This window comes from Oryx dammah, unplaced genomic scaffold (genome assembly GCF_014754425.2).
Source record: "Oryx dammah isolate SB20612 unplaced genomic scaffold, SCBI_Odam_1.1 HiC_scaffold_27, whole genome shotgun sequence".
Classification (NCBI taxonomy): Eukaryota; Metazoa; Chordata; class Mammalia; order Artiodactyla; family Bovidae; genus Oryx; species Oryx dammah.
The window spans coordinates 8,831,202-8,858,092 of NW_024070211.1; the positions used below are offsets into that span (position 1 = coordinate 8,831,202).

The 26,891-nt window shown below is 45.3% G+C and overlaps 1 protein-coding gene across 3 annotated transcripts in view; it reads right to left on the reverse strand.

Annotated features, from left to right (window-relative positions):
• Positions 1 to 892: 892 nt before the first annotated feature.
• Positions 893 to 26,891, reverse strand: part of STMN1 (stathmin 1) — a 29,164-nt gene continuing 3,165 nt past the window's right edge. Inside the window, exons 1-5 of one of the 3 annotated variants that reach the window (XM_040229691.1) lie at positions 6,430 to 6,561; positions 4,671 to 4,740; positions 3,995 to 4,167; positions 1,829 to 2,020; positions 893 to 1,417 (exon numbers count right to left, since the gene is read on the reverse strand). In XM_040229691.1, coding sequence (XP_040085625.1) covers positions 1,346 to 1,417; positions 1,829 to 2,020; positions 3,995 to 4,167; positions 4,671 to 4,683 — 450 coding nt within the window. In that variant the 5' untranslated portion in view covers positions 4,684 to 4,740; positions 6,430 to 6,561 and the 3' untranslated portion in view covers positions 893 to 1,345. Of the gene's footprint in view, positions 1,418 to 1,828; positions 2,021 to 3,994; positions 4,168 to 4,670; positions 4,741 to 6,381; positions 6,562 to 26,891 lie in introns of those variants that run through there. The other 2 variants (XM_040229693.1, XM_040229692.1) reach the window with 2 other exon arrangements.

Sequence of the window (26,891 nt, forward strand, 5' to 3'; positions counted from 1 at the left end):
ACAGTTTTAAGTGTGCTCTGCTGTACACACACATATTCTTTTAATCCTAACAACACAGGAAGGTTGATAGGCTATCCCTGTAAGTTTGATAAAACCCAAATCAAGAGCTGCAGAAGCCTAAGTGTGGCAACATGCTGACCCCACTGCAGTATTAGCAGTCATCCTGGGAACTCTTTCACTGGAGGTGTGTGGCTTCCAAGAGCTTTTCTGCAGTTAGTCTGAGAAGCAAATAATCATATGTAATTAAGGCTATTTCCCAAATAGCCTAGGAAAGCTGCCAAAGGCTTTCCAGAATTCAGAGGCAAGCCGGTGAAAACTGTAAACACTGTAGCCTCTGGATGCAAGACAAAGCAACCATCAACCTTCACCACCCAAGTCAATGCTGCTCCAGAGAATAAGGTTCCCTCTATCAGTTCACAGGGGTTGCTAGAGGGGTAAAGAAAGTTTTACTAATCTTTTGATTCCTGAGAAATGGTTCCTAAGGCAGGCAAGTGTTAGGATTCACCCCCAACCCCAGCCTGTAACATAAAGCAAATAAAGCATCCAATACCTCTAACTAGGATCTTAAGGTTTCTCTAAACTGTTCTCTAGAAACACCATTTGCGCCTTCAGTCTGCCTTCTTAATGGGGACACAGAAAACAAAAAATGCTTGTTTGCAAATAAACATCTGAAAGACTATCATAACAGCTGATCTGGGCCGAGGCATCACAACAAAGTGACGATTGTGGAAGAAGACAATGCAAACAACTCCGGAGCAAGAAACTCCAGGGCAGAGAACTCAAAGCGATGTGTGCGCGGGGTGTTCCCACCAGCCTCGAGGCCCCATCTGGAACAAACACAAACTAGGAGGGTCCCTATCACTGGACAACTTATTACCTGGACAGAAAGAAGTCACTGCCACCAACAGCACTGTGCAGTTTTATTAACCATTCAAGTACAGTAGCGTCTGTAAGATCGGGACAGAATTGGGATTTAAAAGTGAACAGATATTCAGCATCTAACAATTTGAAAGAAGCCACTACATACTCTTTTCACAGACATGTTTTCACGGAGCCAATACGGTACTAGCCATCACCCAGCACACCAGGTGTGCTGAAGTAGGAAAGACGCAACAAGAAAAATAGCTACATTAGAAAGACTTCAGCACTTTAGAAAAAGAGTAAAACACTTTCCATTTCTCCCCTTTAGCCCCTAAAACAACATCACACCGTCTGCATCTACCTATACAGTCCTACATCAGCTTCTAGGATATTTGTCAGGAGGGCAAAAGTAAAATGACACCGGCCAGTACAGTCTTTGGATATTTAGGAAGGGGAGGGGGAGAAAGTCAGTTCCCAGAACAAATTAGTCGGCTTCAGTCTCATCAGCAGGATCTTTGGATTCTTTGTTCTTCCGCACTTCTTCAATGTGCTTGTCCTGTGAAGAAATAGTATATACCACCAGTCAAGTAAAAAAGCCTGCAAGGTCATGCCCCCAAGAGGCCCAAATAAGCATTAGTACACACATTATATGACATGTATAATAATATACTATTATTATGTATATTATGGGAATCACATAATTAGAGTTCTAAGTCATCATCTTCAAACTTCCTAGGTCACTCATCGAACCTAATGATTCAGCCTTCTACTGCTCTTCCCAAGAACATGCAATTGTGCTGCAAATTAGTGAATATTCCTTAATTTAAAAGAAGACATCTCTGATTTAACTTGTTAACCGCAAAATGGATGACAAAGACACCAGGCACGCGTGATCGAGGCAGGGCTCATGCCGCCTCAGAGGCGCATCCCACGCCGGCTCCCGCGCGCCCGGGGCCGGGGCACCGACCTTCTCCCGCAGGCGCTCCAGCTTGGCGGCCATCTGCGCCTCCCGGTTCTCTTTGTTGGCCTCCATCTTGTGGGTCAGCTTCTCTTCCGCCATTTTACTGAAGTTGTTGTTCTCCTCTATCGCCTTCTGAAGCACTTCTTTCTCGTGCTCCCGTTTCTCAGCAAGCTGCTTCAAGACCTCAGCTTCATGGGACTGGAAAAAAGTTTAGTAAGCTAGGCTCTCTGAAATGTTATATAGCATCAGGTCAAATCACAGAAGAAATTATTAATTGAGAGGACTGAAGATAGAAAGTCAGATCTCTTTAAATAATACTGAAGTCAGGACCTGAATTATCCGTATCAGAATACTGTAAAAATTATATTTTCTAGTGTTTTTATTTACTTTGGGAAACTGCCCATATTTGTTCAGAGATTCTTGCCCAATTATTCCTTAAGGAAATCTTGGTAAGATTTACCACTTAATGGTATCAAGATGATTTGAGTGATATATACTTAGAAATGGCACTTAATTGTAAAGAATCTTGATTTTTTAACTTCAAAGGCTACCTAAAGGAAATGAGTTCATTGTAAAAAATGCAACCATACTGATAAAAAAGAAAACCCACAGATATCATAGAAAATTTAAGACTAAACATCCAGATTACTATTTAAGCCAAAGGATTTGTTTTAAGGAAAAGCTTATTCGCGTTTTTCTATGGATACTGCATTAACTTCGAGACCAGTGGAGCGCTGTTACCATGGTGTGCCTCCTTCAACAGACTCAGAATAGCTTATTACCAGATTCCGATGTGTTTGGAAGCATCAACTTGCAGGAAAACTTCAGAGCATCTGCCATTGGTTCTGTTAATTCTCTTCTTCAAAATCCCAGTCACGATAAGTCTCACTATATTTAGCCAATAACTATGAAAAGCTCTGGCTAATGACTACACAGCCAGTGTTGATTCCTTAAAAAACATCCTCTGTCCTGCCTTCAGCTGCATCTCCTCCATGAACTCAAACGACATGAAATCCATCAACTTGGACTAAATAGAAGAGCAGGTAGGAGCTGAAACACTGTTGCAAATACAGCCACTCTTCCTGGGGAGGTAATTTACTGTTGGCAGTGGGTCAGTACAGAACACAGGTGGCACTGAAACGTGCCCAGCACATGCTACGGCAGCGCAACAGGGCCCCAAAGTGCACGTGTGGGGTTAAAGGTACCAGACTTCAAAGCACCAAACTTCAACAGGGCCCCAAAGTGCACGTGTGGGGTTAAAGGTACCAGACTTCGAAGCACCAAACTGCGCTGGCTGCAGGCACATTTACCACTTCACCTTTTTGTGCCTTCATTTCTCTAATTTTAAAATTAGACCCATGCACCCCAATCAAGAGTTGCTAGAAAGAGGGACTAAATGAGAATTTATGTATAATTCTTAACAACTAGAAGGACCTGAAGAGAGAAATACACCAAAATGTTATAAATAGTTATATTTCTGCGAAGTAGGATATGAATTTTCTAACTTATTTATAAACTTCTGTGGTTCCCAGTTTTTCTATAACAAGCATATTAATATTTGCTGACTTTTCTGATTAGTTCTTTTTAAAGATACCTACTTTAAAATAGAAATACTAGATAAAAGCTACCATGATACCAGTATGACAGCTGAGCAACACAATCATGTCACTAGCAATTTAAAATGTTTTTATTGTACTGCTCTCAAAAAACAAAACAAAAATTAAAAAACCACAGACTTACACACAAACTTAAAAAACCAAACCCCAAAACCGTAAGACACAAAAAAATGAATCAACAATCTATTTTCCAAAAAGAAAGCATGAAAAGTATGAATTTTGGTTTCAGACAGAACTGGGCTTAAACTCTAGCTCCAGTACTAACTGTATGACTCAGGAAAATGATTTAACGTTCCTGAGAACATTTTCTAATCCAGTATCTCAGACAACACCTACCCTCTAGGGTCAAGGTAGAAAAGGAGAACTACATAAGTAAAGGAGATGGTACACAATAGGAGCTCAATAAATGATGGCTGGTATTCTCTCCCCGCTACTGGCACTTTAATTTTCATAGTTACAGTCACCACCTAGCTACAAATCTGTTTTCCTCCTCTTATAAAACAGACTGGCCACGTTACATTAATAAATATCTGGTTTTCTGTAAATTGGTGTTTACCTTGCGTCTTTCTTCTGCAGCTTCTAATTTCTTCTGAATTTCCTCCAGGGAAAGATCCTTCTTCTTAGGAGGGGAAAGGGGAAATTCTGGGACAGATTCTTTTGATCGAGGGCTGAGAATCAGCTCAAAAGCCTGGCCTGAGGCACGCTTCTCCAGTTCCTTCACCTGGATATCTGGATTTGATCATATTTATAACATATTCAGAAAAATGGAGTTTTTCCTATTCTAATAAACTGTTCTATTGTTTTCTAAAAACCAAATCAATTTAATGAATAGAATGAGGGCTGGTGGAACAGCTGTGTTTACAGGCAAGAAATTATTATCTAAATACCATGTCCCAGAAAAGCAAAGCTCAACATTTTTGGATTGATAAATACCATTCTGAGACATCAGTATTTGACAATCATTTCCCTGAACAGAACAAAAACATGCAAAACTCCACATTTTGCTTTAGACCAAACCAAATCGTCCAATAATGAAACAATTAACTATGTACTCTCAGTACATTCAAGTGGTAATTTTTCTGCTTTAACTGCTCTCCAATTTATAAAGTAACATTTTTTTGGGTAAGACTAAAAAACAAGTGCCAAATTAAGATGGCTTAAGACCTGAGACATCTCCTATTCTAAAATTAGAAGTCCATCACAATTTCAGCTTTCCCAAATAGATCACCTACCAGAAGAAGCCATGGTGAAGAGAGGACAAGAGACTGGCAGTGTACTCTACACGATTCACTGGCAAGAACCCTGAAAACGATTTTCAGAAGCATGCAATCAATTTCTTTGCATTTCCATGTCATCGATTCAAAGGGATCTCAAATCACATCCATATAAATCAATGTCAAAAAAACCCCCACTACTGTGAAATTAAATGACATTAATTACAAAATTATTTAAAAATCTATAAAATACTCAAACACTGGGAAACCTGAATTGAATAGCATGTTGGTTGTAGAAGAGGTTAACTGAGCTTGCCCGTTCGAAATATACTTAAGATTTTTAAAATTAGACAGGGATTTAAATCACAAGGTCCCCGCCCCTCAGTATATTCTCCCCCTGGTGAGAAGATAGTGCAAATTCGACGCCTAGTGAGACCGGAGCCATCTTAACACTGCCTACCACTCATTGTGCAAACGAGAAATACCCACCCCTGCTTTGTCTGTGTCTGCCATGTGGAAAACAAAACGCCCAAACTAGTATTAACCAATAATGTCTCACTCCTATTGTTCCTGCGGTTTAAGGTCCTCATTCAACAGCGGGTTAACATGAATTATCAACAATTTTATGAAGCTTTAGGTCTTAGGTTACACCTATTTGCTGCCTTGTGCAGTATTTTTCCACGAAAAAAAAAAACCTCTACATCCCTTCATCTTTTCAAAGGTCATAATTCCTGCAGACCCAAGTCTAGTGTCAAACACGTAGGAATACAAGTTCTCAACAGCGGGAACTTAAAATCCGAAGCAGGGAAACGGTCCAAGCCCGTCGGACGAGCATGAGACTCCCCGCACCAGACCCAGGATGGGCGTGGCCCTGGTCCGGGAGAGGAATAGCGGCAGGCCGCCCCCCGGCCAATCAGAGCCCGCCCTGCACTCCGGCCCCGGGCCCCGCCCCTTCCTCCCCGCGCCTTTTCGAATCTCCCCGAACTCTCAACACCCCGGAGCCCGCGCGCGTGGGAAGGGGAGGGGTGGGAGGGGCTAACGGTCCCATCCGGGTAACCCCGCCCACCCCGGGCTCTCCCCGCGCGGACTAGCCCCCCATCAACTCCCGCCAAAAACACCTTGAGGCGGGCCCCCGCCCCCCCGCCTCCAGCCCCACCGCAGCTGGCCGGGAGGTGCTAGTACTCCGGAGGAAACCGTGGGGTACCCGCCATCGGCTCGCCACCTCTTTCCTTCGCTCCCAGTCGTCCGCCACCCAAAGCCGTCCGCGCTCCTGAGCCGAGAGGACTGGACAGCTCTCGTGGGGGTGTCAGCCTTCCGTGGGCACCTCACGAACACTGGGCGGGGGCGCTGCCCTTTCCGGCCCCGCAGTCTGGCCCTCAGGTCGCTCCCTGGGGGCGCCGCCCCGCCCCTTCAAACAATGGGGACCCCAGCGGGGGCCGCGCCTGCAGGGGGGCGGGGGAGGGTGGGCCTACGCCCCCTATTGTCTCCTCGAGGGCATCTCGGGGCTACCTCCGCGGGCTCGCCCAGCTGGCCGCACCCCCTCCCCACCACAGCCGCGCCCCCAGGGAGCCAGGGACAAAGCCGAGGCTCCGCCCGAGCCAAACACAAAGCGGAACGACCCCCCACCCCGCCCTCCAGCCCCTTTACGGCCCGCGGCCCCGCCCGCCGGCCTCCAGCAGGGGGTCGCTGCCCCAGGGCCGGCCCCTCCCGCTGGCCGCGTCCCTCTCACTGTCCCCGGCCGGCCGCCACCGCCTCCTCCCGAGAGTCCCACACCCACCTGCTCCGTCCGTGCCGCCTGGCCACACTCTGAGCACCAACAGACCCGGGCGCGCACAAAAGCGCCAAACAGCGGCACGTGACCTCCCCGCCGGGCTCCGCATTGGCTGAGAGCGGCGGCACGTGCCGACCCCTTCCCATCGCCACCCCCAGCCCAAGTGGACCCCGCCCCTGGGGACCCCGGAGCACCTCGGGAAGTGTAGTTCAGGCTGGTGGGACGGGCGGACAATGCCAGGGGTGAGGGCTGCTTTGGGGCGGGGGGTTCTCCAGGTGTGAGCTGGGGGGACCGGGACGGTCATCTGGCAGGGGAAGGGGGTGATGCGGTGAGCCCCCGCCTGGGTTTGAGCCAGTTCTCCCCTTCTTAGGAAAAGGGTGGGGCAAGGTCCCTTTCCACCTCTCAAGACAGTGGGCCCCCTGGACTCCACCTCTGTGGAGCCCCTTGCCCTACATCACACCCCAAGGGCAGCCCTCCCTTGGAACAGCGCATTGCCCTTCCGGGGCCCCCTCGGTGCAGCCACCTAAGACGCCCAAGCCCTTGTGACGGGACAATGCCACTTCATGCCTCCACCTGTCACCTGTATTGTGACACTCTGCCCCAACAGGGCACGGGCGTGGCCCTTAACTCATTGTGTGCGTTCTCCCTACCGTCTTAGGGACCCCCAACTGGTGATCCTCTATAGAGACCTGTGGGGGAAAAGCAAAAGGCTCTGGAATTCGATCTCCTCTGGTCTAACGAAGTCACTGGGCTTAAATGCGGACTCCATCTGTTCTGCCAAGCCTTTTACCGGACGATAGGGAAGGAAGCTCAATTGCAGTTCTAGACTACACAGACTGCAGTTAAGTGTTGCTTTTGTTCTTGAAGCACGTGCTCCCACATCGGTGCTGGGTCATTATAAAGAATCAAAACAAAAGAAGCCACAAGGTCACGGTTCCCCCTGCCCTGGATAGATCAGATGCACAGCAGAAACACAAAATTGCTGTGACTCTGGCTATCTTAGAACGGCTGACCTCATTCTTAAACACAGAAAGACCAGAGGAAAAATAAAATGAACATGGTTCCCAAGCCCCTTCTCCCATTCCCCCGACCAAAGCTCTGTCCTTGGTGGTGGTCATTACACCAAAGCACCTGCCTTGAGATACTGACAAGGTAGAAGGACACGGTCATTTTACTGCTCGACGGGCTCCACCTCCCCTAAACCAAGAAACAAACATGACCTACTTTGATGGAGCAGGAGTCCTAATTTAAAGACTCCCCATGTTCTGCTATTTACTATGGATAGGCAGGAGTTAAATATAATTCATAGGTGCTTGAAACAAGGAAAACTGGATTATACAAGCAGCAGAACACCACGCAAAGCAAACAATTAGCAATACACTGTTGCTTGAAATATGCTTGTTGCAGCATTTTCTCCAACAATTGCCCTTGTGTGGGGTCGGCCTCTCCCCCGCCCCCAATCTTAGTGGTTTTCCCTTAGCATGTGAGCAGGACCAGCAATAATTCAGATTCTGAGCCCTGAGAACCTTCTCCTTCTCAGACCAAACTTAAACGCCAAACAATCGGGTGTTTCCATCTGTCAGTTTTCTGAGCGAAATCTCAGAAATCATCAGGAAGACTGGAGGGGAGTCGGGATAAGAGACCTCACTGCAAAGTGACAGATTAATAAGCAACACACACAAGCAAGAAACCCAAGGCTGAGAAGTCTGTTAGACCCTGAACCACGCTTTATCTAGAAGTCTTTGTACTTGATCTGGAGGTTTGCAGAGGAAGGTCCCACCCATTTGATGCATTTTTTTTTTTTTAATACAAGAAATTGCCACAAAAATCTCACCTTTCTGACTATTCATGTTATGACAGAAAAAAAAATAAATCTTTCAAAACGCTGATTATTTTAAAGCACTTGTACCGATCCCCCCCCCACCCCCCCCCCCACCTTTTCTTTCTCCCTAGAGCAGATGTCTATTTCCATGGAAACCATGGCTAGGAAAGAAGATGTTAGAATTCATGTAGATTTTTCATCTTTTTTAACGATGCCACTTGGCTTCTGGGTTTGTTGTTATATTTTTGGTCCTGACGGTCTCTATGATGAGGATTTCCTGAGATCCCCACTGCTGCTTGAGGACTGAGGAGACTGGAGTCGGGTTTCCTCAAGAATGATCCTATGAATAAAAGGGTTTGGTGGGGCTTTAGGGTGGGGCTGCCTTTCTGAGAGCTAGACCACAGCTATGTATTGTCAGTTCTTCTGAGTGTTCATGAATGAGCTTTGGCATCAGAAGGGCTTTCAACTGTGAGAGAGAAAACAGCTTTGCCATCTCACTTTGGAAAGGGGCAGAAGCTCCCTTCTTGGAAGGTTCCAAGAACTAACTTCAAAATCCACTCCCTCCTGAAGTGGCAGCAAGGAGTTAACATTTGCATCTTCGGATTATCTGTCTTTGCTGATGAGAATTATTTTTGCCTCTGCTCAGATGGTTTGGTCGAATTGCTGGGGAGCTGGCTGTGACTATGGATTAACACAAAGTGAAGTTGAGATATGGCAGCCATCCAGCTTATTTGATCTGTGTAGACAGCTAAAGGAGAGCCCTTCAGGCTTCAAAGTCCAAAAGGATGTCTACGCTGATCAAACAAGTCGGGCTGTTGTCAGATCTGCTCTGTTCTTACAGAGCACCGGCTGCCTTTGTTCATTGTTGGTTCTGAGGCTGCAGGGTTGTCTCCCACAGAGGTGCCACTGAGTTCCACTGCTGTTTACAGGGCCTGTCCTTAGCCGAAGGTGTCGTGGGAGAGGTTTTCTCCTTGTCCCCAGCCTCGCTGTTCCCTTTGTCCCCTAATCCTTAGGCATCATGCTCTAACACTCCCTTCCCTGTTCAAAACCTCTCTGTGAATCTGCTATTTTCCTTGCTTGGCTCCCTCACTAGACAACTAAGCCTAAGAAGGCAGAAGTTGTGTCTCTGGTATCCATCATACCTGCCCAGAACGGAACCTGGCCCTGGAGGGTGGGGCCTGGATGGTTGCAGATGACTTTAGGCAAGAACCACCTCGCTCATCCTCAGCTTCCACTTCTGTGATGCTCGACACCTGCACCAGCAGAGGTGGTGAGGATTAAGTCAGATAATGTATGTGAAAGTGCTTAGCACGATGCCTGGCCCCTCTCAGTGCTAAGACTTGTTAACCATTATTGCTAGAGAAGTTTCTTGATTGCTATCGGTTACTGAATAAAGGAATGAATGATGACTAGTAGACTTTCTCCTTTGGGTAGAAATCATAGTCTCTGGGTTAACTCTTTTCCCATGGAATATTTTTAAAAATTCAATTAATTGAATATTTTGAATAAACAAACACATTCACACAGTTGAGAAATAAAGTATGAAAATTCCTTCTCCTTCCCTCCCTCATCTATCCCCATCTGCCAAATCCTCTACTTACCCTTCCCCTATTTTAACCATTGTTACTAGTTTCTTGTGTATCCTAGGGTTTTCTTCACATAAGCAATTTTGCTTACATGTATGTTAGCAAATTTGTAGCCACGTAGTCTTAATCCCCCCTTCATAAGAAAATGTCAGTCTATTGTAACTGTTCTGCACTTAATGTTTTTTCACTTAAGAACACATATCAGGGATCTTTTCCATAGTCATATATCAAGCATTTCCTGGATCTGGGATCCAATGTATGAATGCTCCATAATCCAGTTAACCAGTGCCCTGTCCATGGCCCTTAGGTTAATATTTGCTATTTCAAACAATGCTGTAATGAACAAGCTATATCTGAGGGGTAAGTATAGCTGAAACTCCAACACTGTGGCCACCTGATGGGAAGAACTGACTCATTGGAAAAGACCCTGATGCTGGGAAGATTGAAGGTGGGAGGAGAAGGGGACGACAGAGGATGAGATGGTTGGAAGGCATCACCAACTCGGTGGACATGAATTTGAGTAAGCTCTGGGAGTTGGTGATGAACAGGGAAGTCTGATGTGCCACAGTCGATGGGGTCACAAAGAGTCGGATACGACTGAGCGACTGAAGTATATCTGAAAGATATATTCCTAGAGTAGTATTGCTAGGTCAAAGGACAAACACATTTGTAATTTGGATAGTGCCAAACTGCCTTTCATAGGAGTTGTACCAGTTCAACACCTACCATGTGGTATTTTAGTTCATTATCTCAATTCATTCAAAAATGATTTGAAAGGTTTTGTCCCCAGAAATTTCAGGCATTAGGGAAAAGGAGGGGGAGGACTAGAAATTCCGAGAAAGACATGCTGTCAGTTTTGTCTGTGTTAATAATGCCTATAAATACTTGATAAGCAGCAACTGATCTTAGAGCAGCTCTGGTGCCTACACTGTATCAGAGTCTGTCTTGTGGTAGAGTATCTGCACGTGTCATCATGCGATTGGAAGCTTTTTGAAGGCAGGCTCTTTTTCATAGCTGTATCCCACTCCCCCTCCATGATGCCTGGCACAGTGGCTGGCACATATCTTATTAAATCATTTCTAAGATGTATGTTGTCCCCGCATTTGTGTATCTTTAAAATCAGTGTGCTCATAGTCCATGAATACCATTTCAGAATTGCTGACAGCATATTTTCTTAGTGGCACATAAAATAACATCTTAAAAATAAAGGGGATTTCCGACTCAACAAAATATGGTAAAGTACACACATATTAAATGTGTGAGTGGAATGGGGCCAAGATGTCACTGCCCCTGCCATCTTCTCACTCTATGTTCTAAGCTTCATCCCTCTTATCTAAGCCCATGCCATCTGCTAATGATTCCTTTTATGGGGATGCCTTCTTGAGCTGCCATCTCTCCCCTGAACTCTAAAGAAACATTTCCAGCTACCTAAAGGACACCTCCTCATGGATGCTCCATAAAGCCCTCAACTTCGATATGACCCCCACACTGAACTAGCATCTTCCCACCAACCACATTTCATTTCTCCATTCTGTTAGAGGCTTTGCTATGCTCTCACCCTTCAGGCCTAAAACTTCAGTCAAATTCAACTCTTCCAGGACTTTCCTGATGGTTCAGTGGTTAAGAATTCGCCTCCCAATGCAGGGAATGGAGGTTTGAACCCTGGTCAAGGAATTAAGATCCTGCATGCTGCAGAGCAAGTAAGCCTGCACACTGCAACTAGAGAGAAGCTCCCAGATGCCACCACTAGAGAAAGCCCATGTACCACAATGAAGACCCAGCACAACCAAAATTTTTTAAAAACACACACACACAAATGGACTTCCCTGATGGTCCAGTAGTTGGGAATCCACCTGCCAATGCAAGGGACATGGATTTGATCCCTGGTCCAGGAAGATCCCACGTGCCTCGGGGCAATAAAGCCTTTGCACCACAACTACTGAAGGCCATGCACATAGAGCCCATGCTCTGCAACAAGAGAAGCCACCACAGGCAGAAGCCCGCACCCTGTAACGAGAGAGTAGTCCCCGCCTTCCCCAACTATAGAGAGCCTGTGCACAGCAACAAGACCCAGGCCCCTCAAAAAGACACAGTCAACTCTCCCCTCTTTCTGTAAGCTTCCACTTACAGAAACAGCATTTTCTAATACAATGGAACATTTAAAATGATAGTAACTAAAAGAATGAAGCTGGAGGACTCATACTTCTTGATTTTGAAACTTGCAGCAAAGTTATAGGAATCAAAACAGTGTGGTACTGGCATAATAGTTGTGTCTGACTCTTTGTGACCCCATGGACCATGGAACTCTCCAGGCCAGAATACTGGAGCGGGTAGCCTTTCCCTTCTCCAGGGGATCTTCCCAACCCAGGGATTGAACCCAGGTCTCCCGCATTGCAGGCAGATTGTTTACCTAGTTGAGCCACAAGAGAAGCCCTTCTAATACAATGGAATATTTTAAATGATAGTAACTAAAAGAATAAAGCTTGATTTTGAAACTTGCAGCAAAGTTACAGGAATCAACACAATGTGGTACTGGCATAAAGATAAACATATAGACCAATAGAACAGAGTATCGAGCCTAGAAATAAACCCTTGCATATATGGTCAAATGATTTTTGACAAGAGTGCTAAGATCCATTCAGTGGGGGAAAGGACAGTCTTTTCAACTAATAGTGCTGGGAAACTGGATGGCCTCATGCAAAGAAATGAAGCTGAACTCTTACCTCACATCACATACAAAAAAATTAACTCAAAATCGATCAAAGATCTAAATATAAAACCTAAAACTATAAAACTCTTAGAAGAAAACATAGGAAAAAAGCTTCATAACACTGGATTTAGCAATGATTTCTTAGATGTGACACCAGCCAGCAAAAGAAAAACACAGACAAGTTGAACTTTGAGAAAATTAAAAATTTTATGCGTCAAAATACATTATCAACAGAGTAAAAAGGCAACCCATAGAATGTAAGAAAATATTTTCAAATTATATATCTGATAAGGCATTAATATCACATTGAGGGCAGAGACATTACTTTGCCAACAAAGGTCTGTCTAGTCAAGGCTATGGTTTTCCTGTGGTCATGTATGGATGTGAGAGTTGGACTGTGAAGAAAGCTGAGCACCGAAGAATTGACGCTTTTGAACTGTGGTGTTGGAGAAGACTCTTGAGAGTCCCTTGGACTGCAAGGAGATCTACCCAGTGCATTCTAAAGGAGATCAGCCCTGGGTGTTCTTTGGAAGGAATGATGCTAAAGCTGAAACTCCAGTACTTTGGCCACCTCATGCGAAGAGTTGATTCATTGGAAAAGACTCTGATGCTGGGAGGGATTGGGGGCAGGAGGAGAAGGGGACGACAGAGGATGAGATGGCTGGACGGCATCACTGACTCAATGGACGTGAGTCTGAGTGAACTCCGGGAGATGGTGATGGACAGGGAGGCCTGGCGTGCTGCAATTCATGGGGTAGCAAAGAGTCGGACGCGACTGAGCGACTGAACTGAACTGAACTGAACTGAGGGCATTATGCTAAGTGAAATAAGTCAGACAAAGAAAGACAAATTCCCTATGATCTTACTTGTACATAGAATCTAAAACAACCCCCCCCCCCAAAAAAAAGAGACAAGCTCATAGATACAGAAAAAGCTTGGTAGATGCTGGAGTAGAGTGGGTGGGGTGAGTGGGTGAAATGGGTGAAAGGGGTCAAAAGTTATAAACTTTCAGCTGTAAAGTAAATAAGTCACGGAGATATACAGCATTGCGCCTATAGTTAATAATATTGCATTGCACAATTGAAAGTTGCTAAGAAAGTAAATCTTAAAAAGTTCTCATCACAAGAAGACAAAATTCTGTGATGTACAGAGTGACAGATATTAATTAGATGTTATTCTGGTAATGACTTTGCTACATACAAACATCCAAATCATGATGTTGTATACTTAAAACTAACATAATGTTAGTTGTCAGTTATACCTCAATGACATTTTTATTAAAAATAAGCAAAAAGAAAATGGGCAAAGTATTTGAATAAACATTCCTCCAAAAAAAGATATACAAAATGCAGATAAGCAGTATCACTAGTCATTGCTGCTACTGCTAAGTCGCTTCAGTCGTGTCTGACTCTGTGTGACCCCATAGACGGCAGCCCACCAGGCTCCCCCGTCCCTGGGATTCTCTAGGCAAGAACACTGGAGTGGGTTGCCATTTCCTTCTGCAATGCATGAAAGTAAAAAGTGAAAGTGAAGTCGCTCAGTCGTGTCCAACTCTCAGTGACCCCATGGACTGCAGCCTACCAGGCTCCTCCATCCATGGGATTTTCCAGGCAAGAGTACTGGAGTGGGGTGCCATTGCCTTCTCCAGTCATTAGGTAAATGCAAATCAAAATTAGGATGACTACTATAAAAAATCCAGTAAATAGCAAGTGTTGGTGAGGGTGTAGAGAAACTGAAACGTTTGTGCACTGTTGGTGAGAATATAGGATGGCACAGTTGCTGTGGAACACAGCATGGAGGGTCACTCTCAAATTAAAAAGGGAACTATCGTGCACTGGAATCCGCCTGCCAGTGCAGAGGACGCAGGTCTGACCCCCGGTCCAGGAAGATTCCACGTGCCGCAGAGCAACGAAAGCCAGTGCTCCACAACTACTGAGCCCACGTACAGCAACTACTGAAGCCCGTGCTTCAGAGCCTGTGCTCCTCAAGAGAAACCACTGCAATGAGACGCCTGTGCACTGCAATGAAGAATAACTCCTGCTCACAGCAACTAGAGAAAGCCCATGCACGGCAATGAAGACCTGGCACAGCACCCCCCACCCCCCCACCCCCCCAAAAAAAAGCAGACATATTCTATGTTCCAGCAAGTACAGTTCTGGGAATACCTCTGCCAGGAGCTGGTGGAGAAGAGTGAATGAGGGATACTGTTTAATGAGGATAGAGTTTCAGTTTCCTAAGATGAAAAGAGTTATGGAGATGGATGGTGGTGATGGTTGCATAACATTATGAATGTATTTAATATCACTGAACTGTATACTTTAAAATGGTCACGATGGTACTTTTTATGTTACGTTTTACTACAATAAAAAAAATTTGAAAAAAAATGTTTATAGCCTTAACATACTCATAGACCACTTACCACACGGTAGGTACTGGTCTAAACACTCCAAGTTTGTTAACTCATGCTAACCCCCACAACAATCTTATGAGATTTATTAACTTGAATTGTAAAGATGAGGAAGAGAGGGTAACCAGTTGTCCCAGCTTGCCTGGGACTAAGGGTTTTTCCTAGAATTCAGGACTTTCAGTGCTACAACCATGAAAGCCTTGGGCAAATCCTAGTGAGTGGGTCCCTCTGAAAATAACTGAGGCCCAAAGAGACAGCATCTTCCTAGACATGTCAACAGGGTCCTTGTCCTAGGCTCTGCACTCCCAAGGGCTTCACTCTGACCCGCTTCCTGCTGTGCACATTTTCATAGGCAAGGAGTCCCCTGGGTCCAAGGAGCCATGCCTACTCTGAGCATGGGCATTCTTCTAGACTACACTGTGAGAACCAGGACTCCAGAACTCCCTGTCCAAATAGCCAGGGTCCACTTTCAGCAACTGTACCAACCCCTTCCCCAGCTCTGTCCTCCCAAGGGCAAATTTCCCTGTCATTTAGTACACCCTATACCCAGGGCTGGCTACTCATAAGGGGTGTGGGTACACTCTGGCCATGAGGTCTGGGTGTGGAAGGTGCATACAGGAGCCATAAATAGGAAGAGAAGGGATCTAGCTCAGCCACATTCTGACCTGGAACTCCAAGGAATTCAAGAATTCTCAGTTCAAACCCCGGTTTATAGGTTACTTTGGAGGTATATTTGTCAAAGTATTGGGTTGGCCAAAAAGTTCGGTTGGATCTTTCCATACCACCTTATGGGAAAACTCGAATGAAATTTTTGGCCAGCTCAGTTCAGTTCAGTTGAATCACTCAGTCGTGTCTGACTCTTTTAGATCCCATGGACTGCAGCATGCCAGGCTTCCCTGTCCATCACCAACTCCTGGAGTTTATTCAAACTCATGTCCATTGAGTCGGTGATGCCATCCAACCATCTCATCCTCTGTCTGCCCCTTCTCCTCCTGCCTTCAATCTTTCCCAGCATCAGGGTCTTTTCAAATGAGTCAGTTCTTCGCATCAGGTGGCCAAAGTATTAGAATTTCAGCTTCAACATCAGTCCTTCCAATGAATATTCAGGACTTATTTCCTTTAGGATGGACTGGTTGGATCTCCTTGCAGTCCAAGGGACTCTCAAGAGTCTTCTCCAACACCACAATTCAAAAGCATCAATTGTTTGGTGCTCAGCTTTCTTTATAGTCCAACTCTCACATCCATACAAGACTACTGGAAAAACTATAGCTTTGACTACATGGGCCTTTGTTGGCAAAGTAATGTCTCTGTTTTTTAATATGCTGTCTAGGTTGGTCATAACTTTCCTTCCAAGGAGTAAGCGTCTTTTAATTTCATGGCTGCAGTCACCATCTGCAGTGATTTTGGAGCCCTTTAAAAAAATGAAGTCTGCCACTATTTCCATTGTTTCCCCATCTATTTGCCATGAACTGATGGGACCGGATGCCATGATCTTGGTTTTCTGAATGTTAAGCTTTAAGCCAACTTTTTCACTCTCCTCTTTCACTTTCATCAAGAGGCTCTTTAGTTCTTCTTCACTTTCTGCCATAAAGGTGGTGTCATCTGCATATCTGAGGTTATTGATATTGCTCCTGGCAATCTTAATCCAGCCCAGCATTTCTCATGATGTACTCTGCATATAAGTCAAATACGCAGGGTGACAATATACAGCCTTGACGTACTCCTTTTCCTATTTGGAACCAGTCTGTTGTTCCATGTCCAGTTCTAACTGTTGCTTCTTGACCTGCATACAGATTTCTCAGGAGGCAGGTTAGGTGGTCTGGTATTCCCATCTCTTTCAGAATTTTCCACAGTTTCTTGTGATCCACACAGTCAAAGGCTTTGGCATAGTCAATAAAGCAGAAAGAGATGTTTTTCTGGAACTCTCTTGCTTTACTGATGATCCAACAGATATTGGCAAATTGATCTCTGGTTCCTCTCTTTTCTAAAACCAGCTTGAACATCTGGAAGTTCACGGTTCACTTACTGTTGAAGCCTGGCTTGGAGAATTTTGAGCATTACTTTACTAGCATGTGAGATGAGTACAGTTGTGCAGTAGTTTGAGCATTCTTTGGCATTGCCTTTCTTTGGGTTGGAATGAAAACTAACCTTTTCCAGTCCTGTGGCCACTGCTGAGTTTTCTAAATTTGCTGGCATATTGAGTGCACCACTTTCACAGCATCATTTTTTAGGATTTGAAACAGCTCAGCTGGAATTCCATCACCTCCACTAGCTTTGTTCATAGTGATGCTTCCTAAGGCCCACTTGACTTCACAGTCCAAGATGTCTGGCTCTAGGTGAGTGATCACACCATCATGTTTATCTGGGTTGTGAAGATCTTTTTTTGTACAGTTCTTCCATGTATTCTTGCCACCTCTTCTTAATATCTTCTGCTTCTGTTAGGTCCATACCATTTCTGTCCTTTATTGAGCCCATCTTTGCAGGAAATGTTCCCTTGGTATCCCTAATTTTCTTGAAGAGATCTCTAGTCTTTCCCATTCTATTGTTTTCCTCTATTTCTTTGCATTGATCACTGAGGAAGGCTTTTTTAAAATCTCTCCTTGATATTTTTTGGAACTCTGCATTCAGATGGGCATATCTTTCCTTTTTTCCTTTGCTTTTCGCTTCTCTTCTTTTCACAGCTATTTGTAAAGCCTCCTCAGACAGCCATTTTGCTTTTTTCCATTTCTTTGTCTTGGGGATGGTCTTGATCCTTGTCTCCTTCATAATGTCACAAACCTCCAACTATAGTTCATCAGGCACTCTGTCTATCAGATCTAGTCCCTTAAATCTATTTCTCACTTCCACTGTATAATCATAAGAGATTTGATTTAGGTCATACCTGAATAGTCTAGTGGTTTTCCCTACTTTCTTCAATTTAAGTCTGAATTTGGCAATAAAGAGTTCATGATCTGAACCACAGTCAGCTCCCAGTCTTGTTTTTGCTGACTGTAGAGCTTCTCCACCTTTGGCTGCAAAGGATATAATCAGTCTGGTTTCGGTGTTGACCGTCTGGTGATGTCCATGTGTAGAGTCTTCTCTTGTGTTGTTGGAAGAGGGTGTTGGCTATGACCAGTGTGTTCTCTTGGCAAAACTCTATTTGCCTTTGCCTTGCTTTTTTCTGTACTCCAAGGCCAAATTTGCCTGTTACACCAGGCAATTTTGCTATACCAAATTGTACTGGCCAACTCAGTACAAGGGTAAAACATATATTTTTTTAAAAGCTGTTTGTTAGCTTGACTTATAACTCTTAAATACTTAGACATAAGATATGTGGGCTTCCCTTTTATACTACTGCCTTGGGTCTAACAAATGCTAGCAGCAGGCCCGAAAAGAGATTTAAGTCATGTGACTAACCATGCCACAGGGGAGCACAGAGGTTTTGCAGTCTGGTTCCAAGTCTAGGCTTTTAGCTGTCACTCTAAACTGTTTTATTAGCCTAACCCTACTATTTTACAATGGGGGAGAAAAGCCATACAGAGAACTTTAGACATTTGTCCAAGGTCACACAACTAACTCAAGTCACAGCAGAAATCTGAAACTGTGCTTTACTTTTTAAAAATATTTATTTTTTGCTTCACTGGGTCTTCGTTACTGTGCATGGATTTTCTCCAGTTGCAGGGGGGTAGGGTTACTCCCTAGATGCGGTTCTCATTGTTGTGTCTCTCTTGTTGTAGGGCTCCCCTGGCGGCTCAGACAGTAAAGAATCTGCCTGTAAAGCAGGAGACCCAGGTTCAATCCCTGGGTCAGGAAGATCCCCTGGAGAAGGGAATGGCAACCCACTCCAGTAATCTTGCCTGGAGAATCCCACGGACAGAGGAGCCTGGCAGGTTACAGTCCATGGAGTCACTTCCTAAAATGTCACACTCCTGTGTGTTTTGCTGACAGCAACTCTCAGCCTTGAGTGCTTGGCTTTTGTCTGTATTGAAATTCTCTCCACCTTCAAGGTCTTGATCAATCTTTCTGATCCCCATACACTGTCCTGTATTGTAGCTATCCATATGTATGTTTGTCTTCCTCAGTAGAGAGTAAGCGTCTTCAGGGCAAGATTTTATGTGGTTTTGTCTTTGTATCCCTATAGTGCCATGAACTCACCAAATATTAACCATCTGGTTGATGTCTTTTTGGCCATTGAACCACACTTAGGGCTGAGGGGCAAACAGCATAAAACTAAGTATATATATATATATTCTGCACCAACTATCACAGAGACATTTAAATATATTTATAAAATATATATTTAACTTTTTTAAACTTTTAAATTTGAAATCATTTTAGATTTCCAGAGAGTTGCAAAGGTAGTACACCCAGTTCCCACAGACCTTTCAGCCAGCTCCCTGCTAGGTTAACATTTTACATAATCATGGTACATTTATCCAAACCAAAAGATGAAATCTGGCACAATACTGTTAACTAAGTGACCGGCTTTACCTGGATTCCCTGGTTGCCTACTGGGCAACCTTGCCTTTCTGTGTTCCAGGATCCTATTCAGGATACCACCTTGCATGTAGCATCTTATTTCCTTAGCCGTTGACATTTCTTTTACTGGTGAGGCTGGGGTGGGGGGATGGGGGTTGGATTGCTTTCTAAGTTTCTTTGAATCCTTTTCCAAATAATCAAAATGTGAGCAAGAAAGATGGCGTGGGGATGGTGAGCTAGCAGCACTCGCCCTCTGTTGGGCTGCTGGGGTTTCGAACAGGGAAATGGCTGGAAGAATGATTTTCATCTGAGAACCAGTCTTTTTCTTGAATGGACACACATGAGCCTAAAAACAGCATTAGTTTTAATTCATTAAATTTCTGGGCCATTCCATAGCCCATTTTCCCGTGGACTGGCACAAAACACGTTCCCAGTTACTTATAAAAACTTCCAAGCAGTTGGCATTTATCAGCAATCTTAGCAATTCAGTGAGAACAGAGGTTACAGCTGTCACAGGAAGTTGAAACCAAGGCTGCTGAATCACACCCACCCAGAGGAGGCCGGGAGAACGTGTTCACGGAGTAGTATTCGAGCCTGGAAGAGGGGGGTGTGGCTGGGGTGTCAGATGGAGGAGGGTGGGATGCTGTGTAAGAGAAAAGACATGAGTGAAAGAAGAGCCCGTGTCTCTGGAATTCAGAGCAGATCTCCAGCTCTTCTGGGCTTATTGCTAAGCCCTTACATCAGTCAGTGAGCACCAGCACCGCGGTGGGCTCATGACTGCCCCCTTCCTGCCACTTGACTTGGGTCACCGCAGACCACCGCCTGGATGGGCTTCAGTCTGCCCCCTACCTCGAATCCATTCCCAACAAGAGCAACAACTCAAACCACTGGAGGATGGGGGGCCCATCTAAGGGGGAGGAATGGGGTGTACTACTTTCGTGGGGTTGCCTTACAGGGTGCCACAAATCGGGTCGCCCAAGCAACAGAAATGTATTGTCTCTCATGGTTCCAGGGCCCAAAAATCCAAAATCTAGACGACAGCAGGCAGGTTACTTCAGAGGGATGGGAGGGAGAATCCGCCACGCTCTCTTCTGCTTCTGGCAGCCTCAGCTGTTGCTTGGCTTATAGATAGCAGCCCCCTCCCCAAACCCACATCCTCATGTCTTCTTCTATGTGCATTTGTCTGTCCAAATTTCCCCTTTATATAAGGACACCAGTTGTACTGGATTAAGGACTCCCCTGGGGGCTTCCCTGGTGGTCCAGTGCTTAAGAATCCACCTTCCAATGCAGGGGATAGGGGTTCGATCCCTGGTCTGGGGACTAAGATCCCATGTGTGCAGGGTAAATAAGGCCAGGTGCCACAACAACTGTAGCCTGAGCTCACTTGCTCTGCAACAAGAGATGCCCCAGGCAACTAAAGAAAGCTAGAGCTATGCACCAAAGAACCAGTGCAGCCAAAAAAAAAAAAAAGAGGGTCTACCCTGATGACCTTATCTTCTCCTGGTTATCTGAACAGACCCAATTTACAAATAAGGTCACATTCAAGGTTACAGGTAAGAATTCAACATTTTGGTGGGAGGCGGGGATCCAAGTCAATTCATAACAGCTTCCATAACAGCTTTGGCTGAAGTCTATCCTAGAACAATGTGTGGCTCAAGAAGCTGGAATGTAGGCTTTCTTGTGAAATTTCCTGATTTTTAAATATCAGTACCTAATTAAATATAAGTAAACTGTTTCTAGGGGCTTCCTAGGTAAAGAACCCGCCTGTCAACACAAGAGAGGTAAGAGACGCGAATTGGATCCCTGGGTCAGGCAGACCCCCGGGAGGAGGGCATGGCAACCCAGCCCCGTTATTCTTGCCTGGAGAATCCCATAGTCAGAGGAACCTGTAGGGCTCCAGTCCACATGGTCACAAAAAGTCGGGCACCACTGAAACGACTTAGCTCACACACAAACTGTTTCTAAAACCACGACTGCCAAAAGCAAGGGAACCTCTAGTCCACTGTTACCGCAGGGTTCTCTCTAAAAGTCTGATCCCGTCCTTCCCCTTAACCCCGGGTGTATGGCCAAGTTCCCTAGCCTGGCACACGAGGCTCTCCCCAGTCCACTTTTTCCCGTCTCTCCAGGATCTTTTCCTACCACTGTTTTCCCCACCCACCGTACCGCCACATCAAAAGACCTGCCCTTCTCCAAACACGTGTGCTGTTCCACACCTCTGCGACTCTGCGTCCTCCCTCTGCTGATGCCTTCTCTCCTCCAGTCCAGCGGAAAACTCCTGGCCGTCTTTCAAGTGCCACCCACTCCCATTTCCCCAGCAAAAGCTTCCCTGTTCATTCCCGAGGAGTTAACCTCTTCCTTCTCTAAGCCTCCACTGCACCCTACATTTCTCTAGTACAGCACTTGACATTTGATTTGCTATTATTTGATTATCTGTTTGCCTCCTGTCTGGACCACGAACTCTTTGAGGGTAGGGACTGTTGATCTGGATCATCTTGCACAGATCCCAGCCCGCAGCAAGTACGCAGTAAATAAGGAGTAAACGAATACTCTGCACAGGCAATTAGTATCATGGGGGACCCGAAGAAACATCACGTGGAGTCCCTGTCCTTAAGGTTCTTACAGTCCAGCTGGGTTCATAAGATACACACCAAAGAAAAGACAAACTATATTGGTGGTATTGACAACTGGCAGAAGAAGAGGCTACTGGGGCCTATCGTTATTGCTGTTGTTCAGTCACTAAGTCATGTGACCCCATGGACTGCATCACGTCAGGCTTCTCTGTCCTTCACCATCTCCCAGAGCTGGCTCAAACTCATGTCCATTGAGTCAGTGTCAACATCCAACCATCTCATCCCCTGTCGTCCCCTTCTCCTACTGCCTTCAATCTTTCCCAGCATCAGGATCTTTTCCAATGAGTCGGCTCTTCACATTAGGAGGCCAAAGTTTGGAGCTTCAGCTTCCATGTCAGTCCTTCCAATGAATATTCAGGGTTGATTTCCTTTAGGATTGACTGGTTTGATCTCCTTGCAGTCCAAGGGACTCTCAAGAGTCTTCTTGAGTCAACAAATACTCATCCAGGACAGAAAAGATCCTATTTTAATGGCCTGAATGTTTTACATGAAGAAAGGTCAGGATAACTTGGCAAATCTTTCCAGGAAGAGCAAATTGTTGTGCTGCATGCTCACAGAGATAAGGTTGACTATGTTGCTGTTCAGTTGCTCAGTTGTGTCCGACTCTTTTTGACCCCAAGGACTGCAGCATGCCAGGCTTCCCCATCCTTCACCATCTCTTGGAGTTTGCTCAAACTCGTGTCCATTGAATCAGTGATGCCATCCAACCATCTCATCCTCTGTCATCCCCTAGTTCTCCTGCCTTCAATCTTTCCCAGCATCAGGGTCTTTTCTAATGAGTTGGCTCTTCGCATCAGGTGGCCAAAGTATTGAAGCTTCAGCTTCAGCATCAGCCATTCCAATGAATATTCAGGGTTGATAATCTTAAGATTGATTACAGTGGCTCATTACAAGAAGGGAGAGTAGGGTAAGGAGAAGAAAGTCAGAGAAAACCCAGGGAAACAAAGCTGGAGAAAGAGGAGGGGTAGGGGTACAAAAAAGAGGACCTGGGACCCACGCTGTGTCACGTCGCTCTCCCACATCAGTCTCCCCTTCATTAGTATGTTTCCAGGCTGCAATTCATCCTGCCTTAAACTCTCTGATGACTCCTTCCAGAATCCCCTATTTCTCTGCTCACCCCTATAACAAGGCTCTCCAAAAAGGCTGTCTTTGTTGCTGTCTCCGACTCTTCAAACCCTCCTCATGCAGACTCATGCTCCACCTCTGTCTACAGACACTGTTCTTGCCAAGATCTCCAATGACATCTACATTACCACACCCACTGGGCAACTCCACTTTCTCATAATCCTTGCCACGGTTGACCTTGGGGATTTCATGGGTCACACAGACACTCTTGGGCTTCCCAGGTGGCACTAGTGGTAAAGAACCCATCTGCCAATTCAGGGAGACATAAGAGACATTGGTTCAATCCCTGGGTTGGGAAGATCCCCTGGAGAAGGGCATGGCAACTCACTTCAGTATTCTTGCCTAGAGAATCCCATGGACAGAGGAGCCTGGAGAGCTACAGTCCATAGGGTAGCAAAGAGTGGGACATGACTGAAGCCATTTAGCATGCACACACACACACACAGAGTCACTCTTGAACCCCATCACTGCTTTTTTTTCTTTCTCTTTTTTAGGTAGACAAGTCACCATTTATTTGTCTGAGATGATTTGCAAACACAATCTGTTCAAAAAACAAAGGACAGGTGTGCTACAATTAAAAACCAATTCAGGGATTTCCCTCTTGGTTAAGTGGTTAAGACTAGATCCCACACACAACAACTAGACCCAGCACAACCAAATGAAAAAAAACCCAACCAACCTGAACTTTGCAGGTGGATTTTAAAAGGTGATCATTTAGTGTATAAACTGCTTACCATATTCTTTTGAATCTAAGAGGCACTTTAAAAACTACCATCTTTGGAATAGAATGTGTTAATAGAATGTGTTAATCAGTTGATATTAGAGTCTAATTGGTACCGGTTTTTCTTTCTTGGTATTACATAAAATAATGGTGCATTCTGCAGTTGCCATCTTATATTTGATGATGTATGGTACTAGATTGATGGACTGTTTAATAGCAGGATTTTATTAAATACAATCGTCTTCTACTATTTTTTTAACAGTTTTTTATTCTGTTAAAATACACATAACATAAAATTTACCATTTTACCCATTTTAAGTGTACAGTTCAGTGGTACTAAATACATGTATTTGGAATTACCTGGAGGTCCAGTGTTTAGGATCAAGTGCTTTCACTGCCATGGCTCTGGGTTCATCCCTGGTCAGAGAACTAAGATCCTGCAAGCCTTGTGGCACAGCCAATAAATAAATAAATACACGTATACTGTTGTGCAAGCATCGGCCCCATTTGTTGTTGTTGTTTAGTTGCTAAGTCGTGTCCAACTCTTTTGTGACCCCATGGACTGTAGCCCACCGGGCTCCTCTGTCCATGGGATTTTCCAGGAAAGAACACTGGAGTGGGTTGCTGTTTCCTCCTCCAGGGGATCTTCCCCCGGCCCCCTCCCCCGGCCCCCGCCCCCGCCCCCAGGGATCAAACCTGACTCTCCTACATTGCAGGCAGATTCTTTACCACAGAGCCACCTGGGAAACCATCATCAGCACCATCCATGCCCCAAACTCTTGTACATCTGAAACTCTACCCCTGTTAAACAATAATGCTCTCCTCTCCCCCAGCCCCGACTACCTGGTACCTCACATAAGCAAAATCATACACTACTTCTCTTTTTGTGGATGCATGATTTCACTAAGCATGATGTCCTCAAGGCTCATCCGTGTTGTAGCATATGTCAGCAATTACTTCCTTTTTAAGGCAGAGTTAAATATTCCATTGCAACATTTTGTTTATCCATTCATCCACTAATGGACATTTGGATTGCTTCCACCTTTGGGCTATTGTGAATAATGGTGCTATGGACACCCGTGTACAAATATCCCTGCATTAAAAAAAAAAACAAAAAACACGAAAGCAAACCCCCAAAAGTACAAAGAAGAAAATAACAGTTACTCATATTTCCCAGCACCTAGAATTAACCATCATTTACATTTTGACATTTGTTTCCAGTATTTTCTTTATGACTGTGCAGTTTAAAATTCCTTAAGGTAGGAATGCAGTGTCTTTTTTTTTTAAGAAAAAATTAGGAGTTACAAAGAAAGTTGAAGTTCCTGTTCACCTCTTCTGACTCTCCCAACTCCCTGCCCCTCCTCCCCAGAGAAAGTCACTCTTGAGTGTATCTTACAGTCCTTTCATTTTTAAAAAAATATTTTTTTTACATATGTTTGAAGATATAGAAAATCCACAGTTCTGAAATGTTGCAAAAATCGCATTATATGCATTATTCTATAACTTTGCTTTCATTTAATATTATTATTAAATTTCATTTAATTTTGAGCTCTATCCATGTCTCTGCATGTATAGATCTAAGTTATTCCTTCTAACTGCAATATAGTTACTCATTATGAATATGGGCCCTATTTTATTTGTACTTTCTCTATTGATGGTCATTGAGCTGTTTCACTGGTTTCTTATTAGGTATGATCCTGCAATGGACAGCCTTCTTGAATACATGTGCAAGTATTTCTCCAGGGTAGAAACCAAGAAAAAGAATTGTCAGGGCACAGGGCATGAATATTTTCAGTTTTACTAGATAAGGACAAATGGAGAGAATGGATTTCCCCACAGCCTCACCAGTCCTTGATATGGTCTGCTTTTATTCCTTCTCTGCATTTTTTAAAATGAGAAGAATGAAGTCCGGGGCTGTACTGCTTTCTCGCAATTACCGAGCAGGTTAAGGACAGGCCCAAGACTAGAGCCCACTTCAACTGGCACCCAAGACACACATTTTGCACCACTTTGTATTGCCCCTTGTCAGCTCTCCATGGAAAATTCAGAAAAGATCCCAGTGTAAGGGGGTGGGGGGATGGGGGGACAGGATGACTAAAATTCTCAACATGGTGATTATACCGCGAGTAAAATGATTGCAAATTCCTCCCAGAAAATGGCTTCACCCAGCAGATCCGCGCTCCCACCCGAAGCAGTTGCAACCTGCGGCTTTCAGAGCTGCACCCAGGGTGGTGATTGGCTCTTACTCGGCCGACACAGGGTGGGACCAGAAATGGCGTCTCCAGCAGCTGATTTTTCAAGGCAGTGGCTCTGTTCTGGGAGGAGGGTCGGCCGAGCCTCGCTGGGAGTGGGGGTCCCCCCCGTGGCCGTCCTGCATCCGAGCTGGACCGCAGCATCCAGTACTAGCCCTGGCGACACCTCCCAGACCCTTGCAGCACCTCCAGCCGGCGCCCGGAGGGGCTGGCAGGGGGCGAGAGCGGCACGACGGAGATTTCCCGCGGACCTCCCAGCCGCGCCCACCGGGGCTGCTCCGAAAGGGTACATCCCGGAGCACAGGCAGCCGCCGCCCGCCGTTAGCTTTGCGGGAGACAAGGAAGGCTGGACCTACACTTCTCTCTTCCCAGTCTCCTCCGATCAGGGTGTCAGCTCCGATCAGGGTGTCAGCTCTGCAGCAGGGACCTCCAGGGAGGGCGACGACTAAACTCTGCCTAGGCCCCTCCGAGTGGAGTCCGGTGAAGCTGGGTGAGGTCCCAGACCCCAAGCCTTTCCTAAGGGCCGGTCCTGGTGTGGGGTTGTGTCTCCCCAGGAGCTGGTGGCCTGGTTTCCTTTTTCCTCCCCAAGGCAGGAAAGAGCAGTGGGACAATTTGAGAAAAGAACAAAGCTGGCACCGCCCAAGTCACTTCAAGAGCCTGGAAGGCTCCCTTCCTCTCCCTGTTGGGATTACTTGGAGGGCTGGCTTTTTTTTTTCCCCTTTAAAATTTTCTTCTTAGCTACCACCTTTTGAGACCT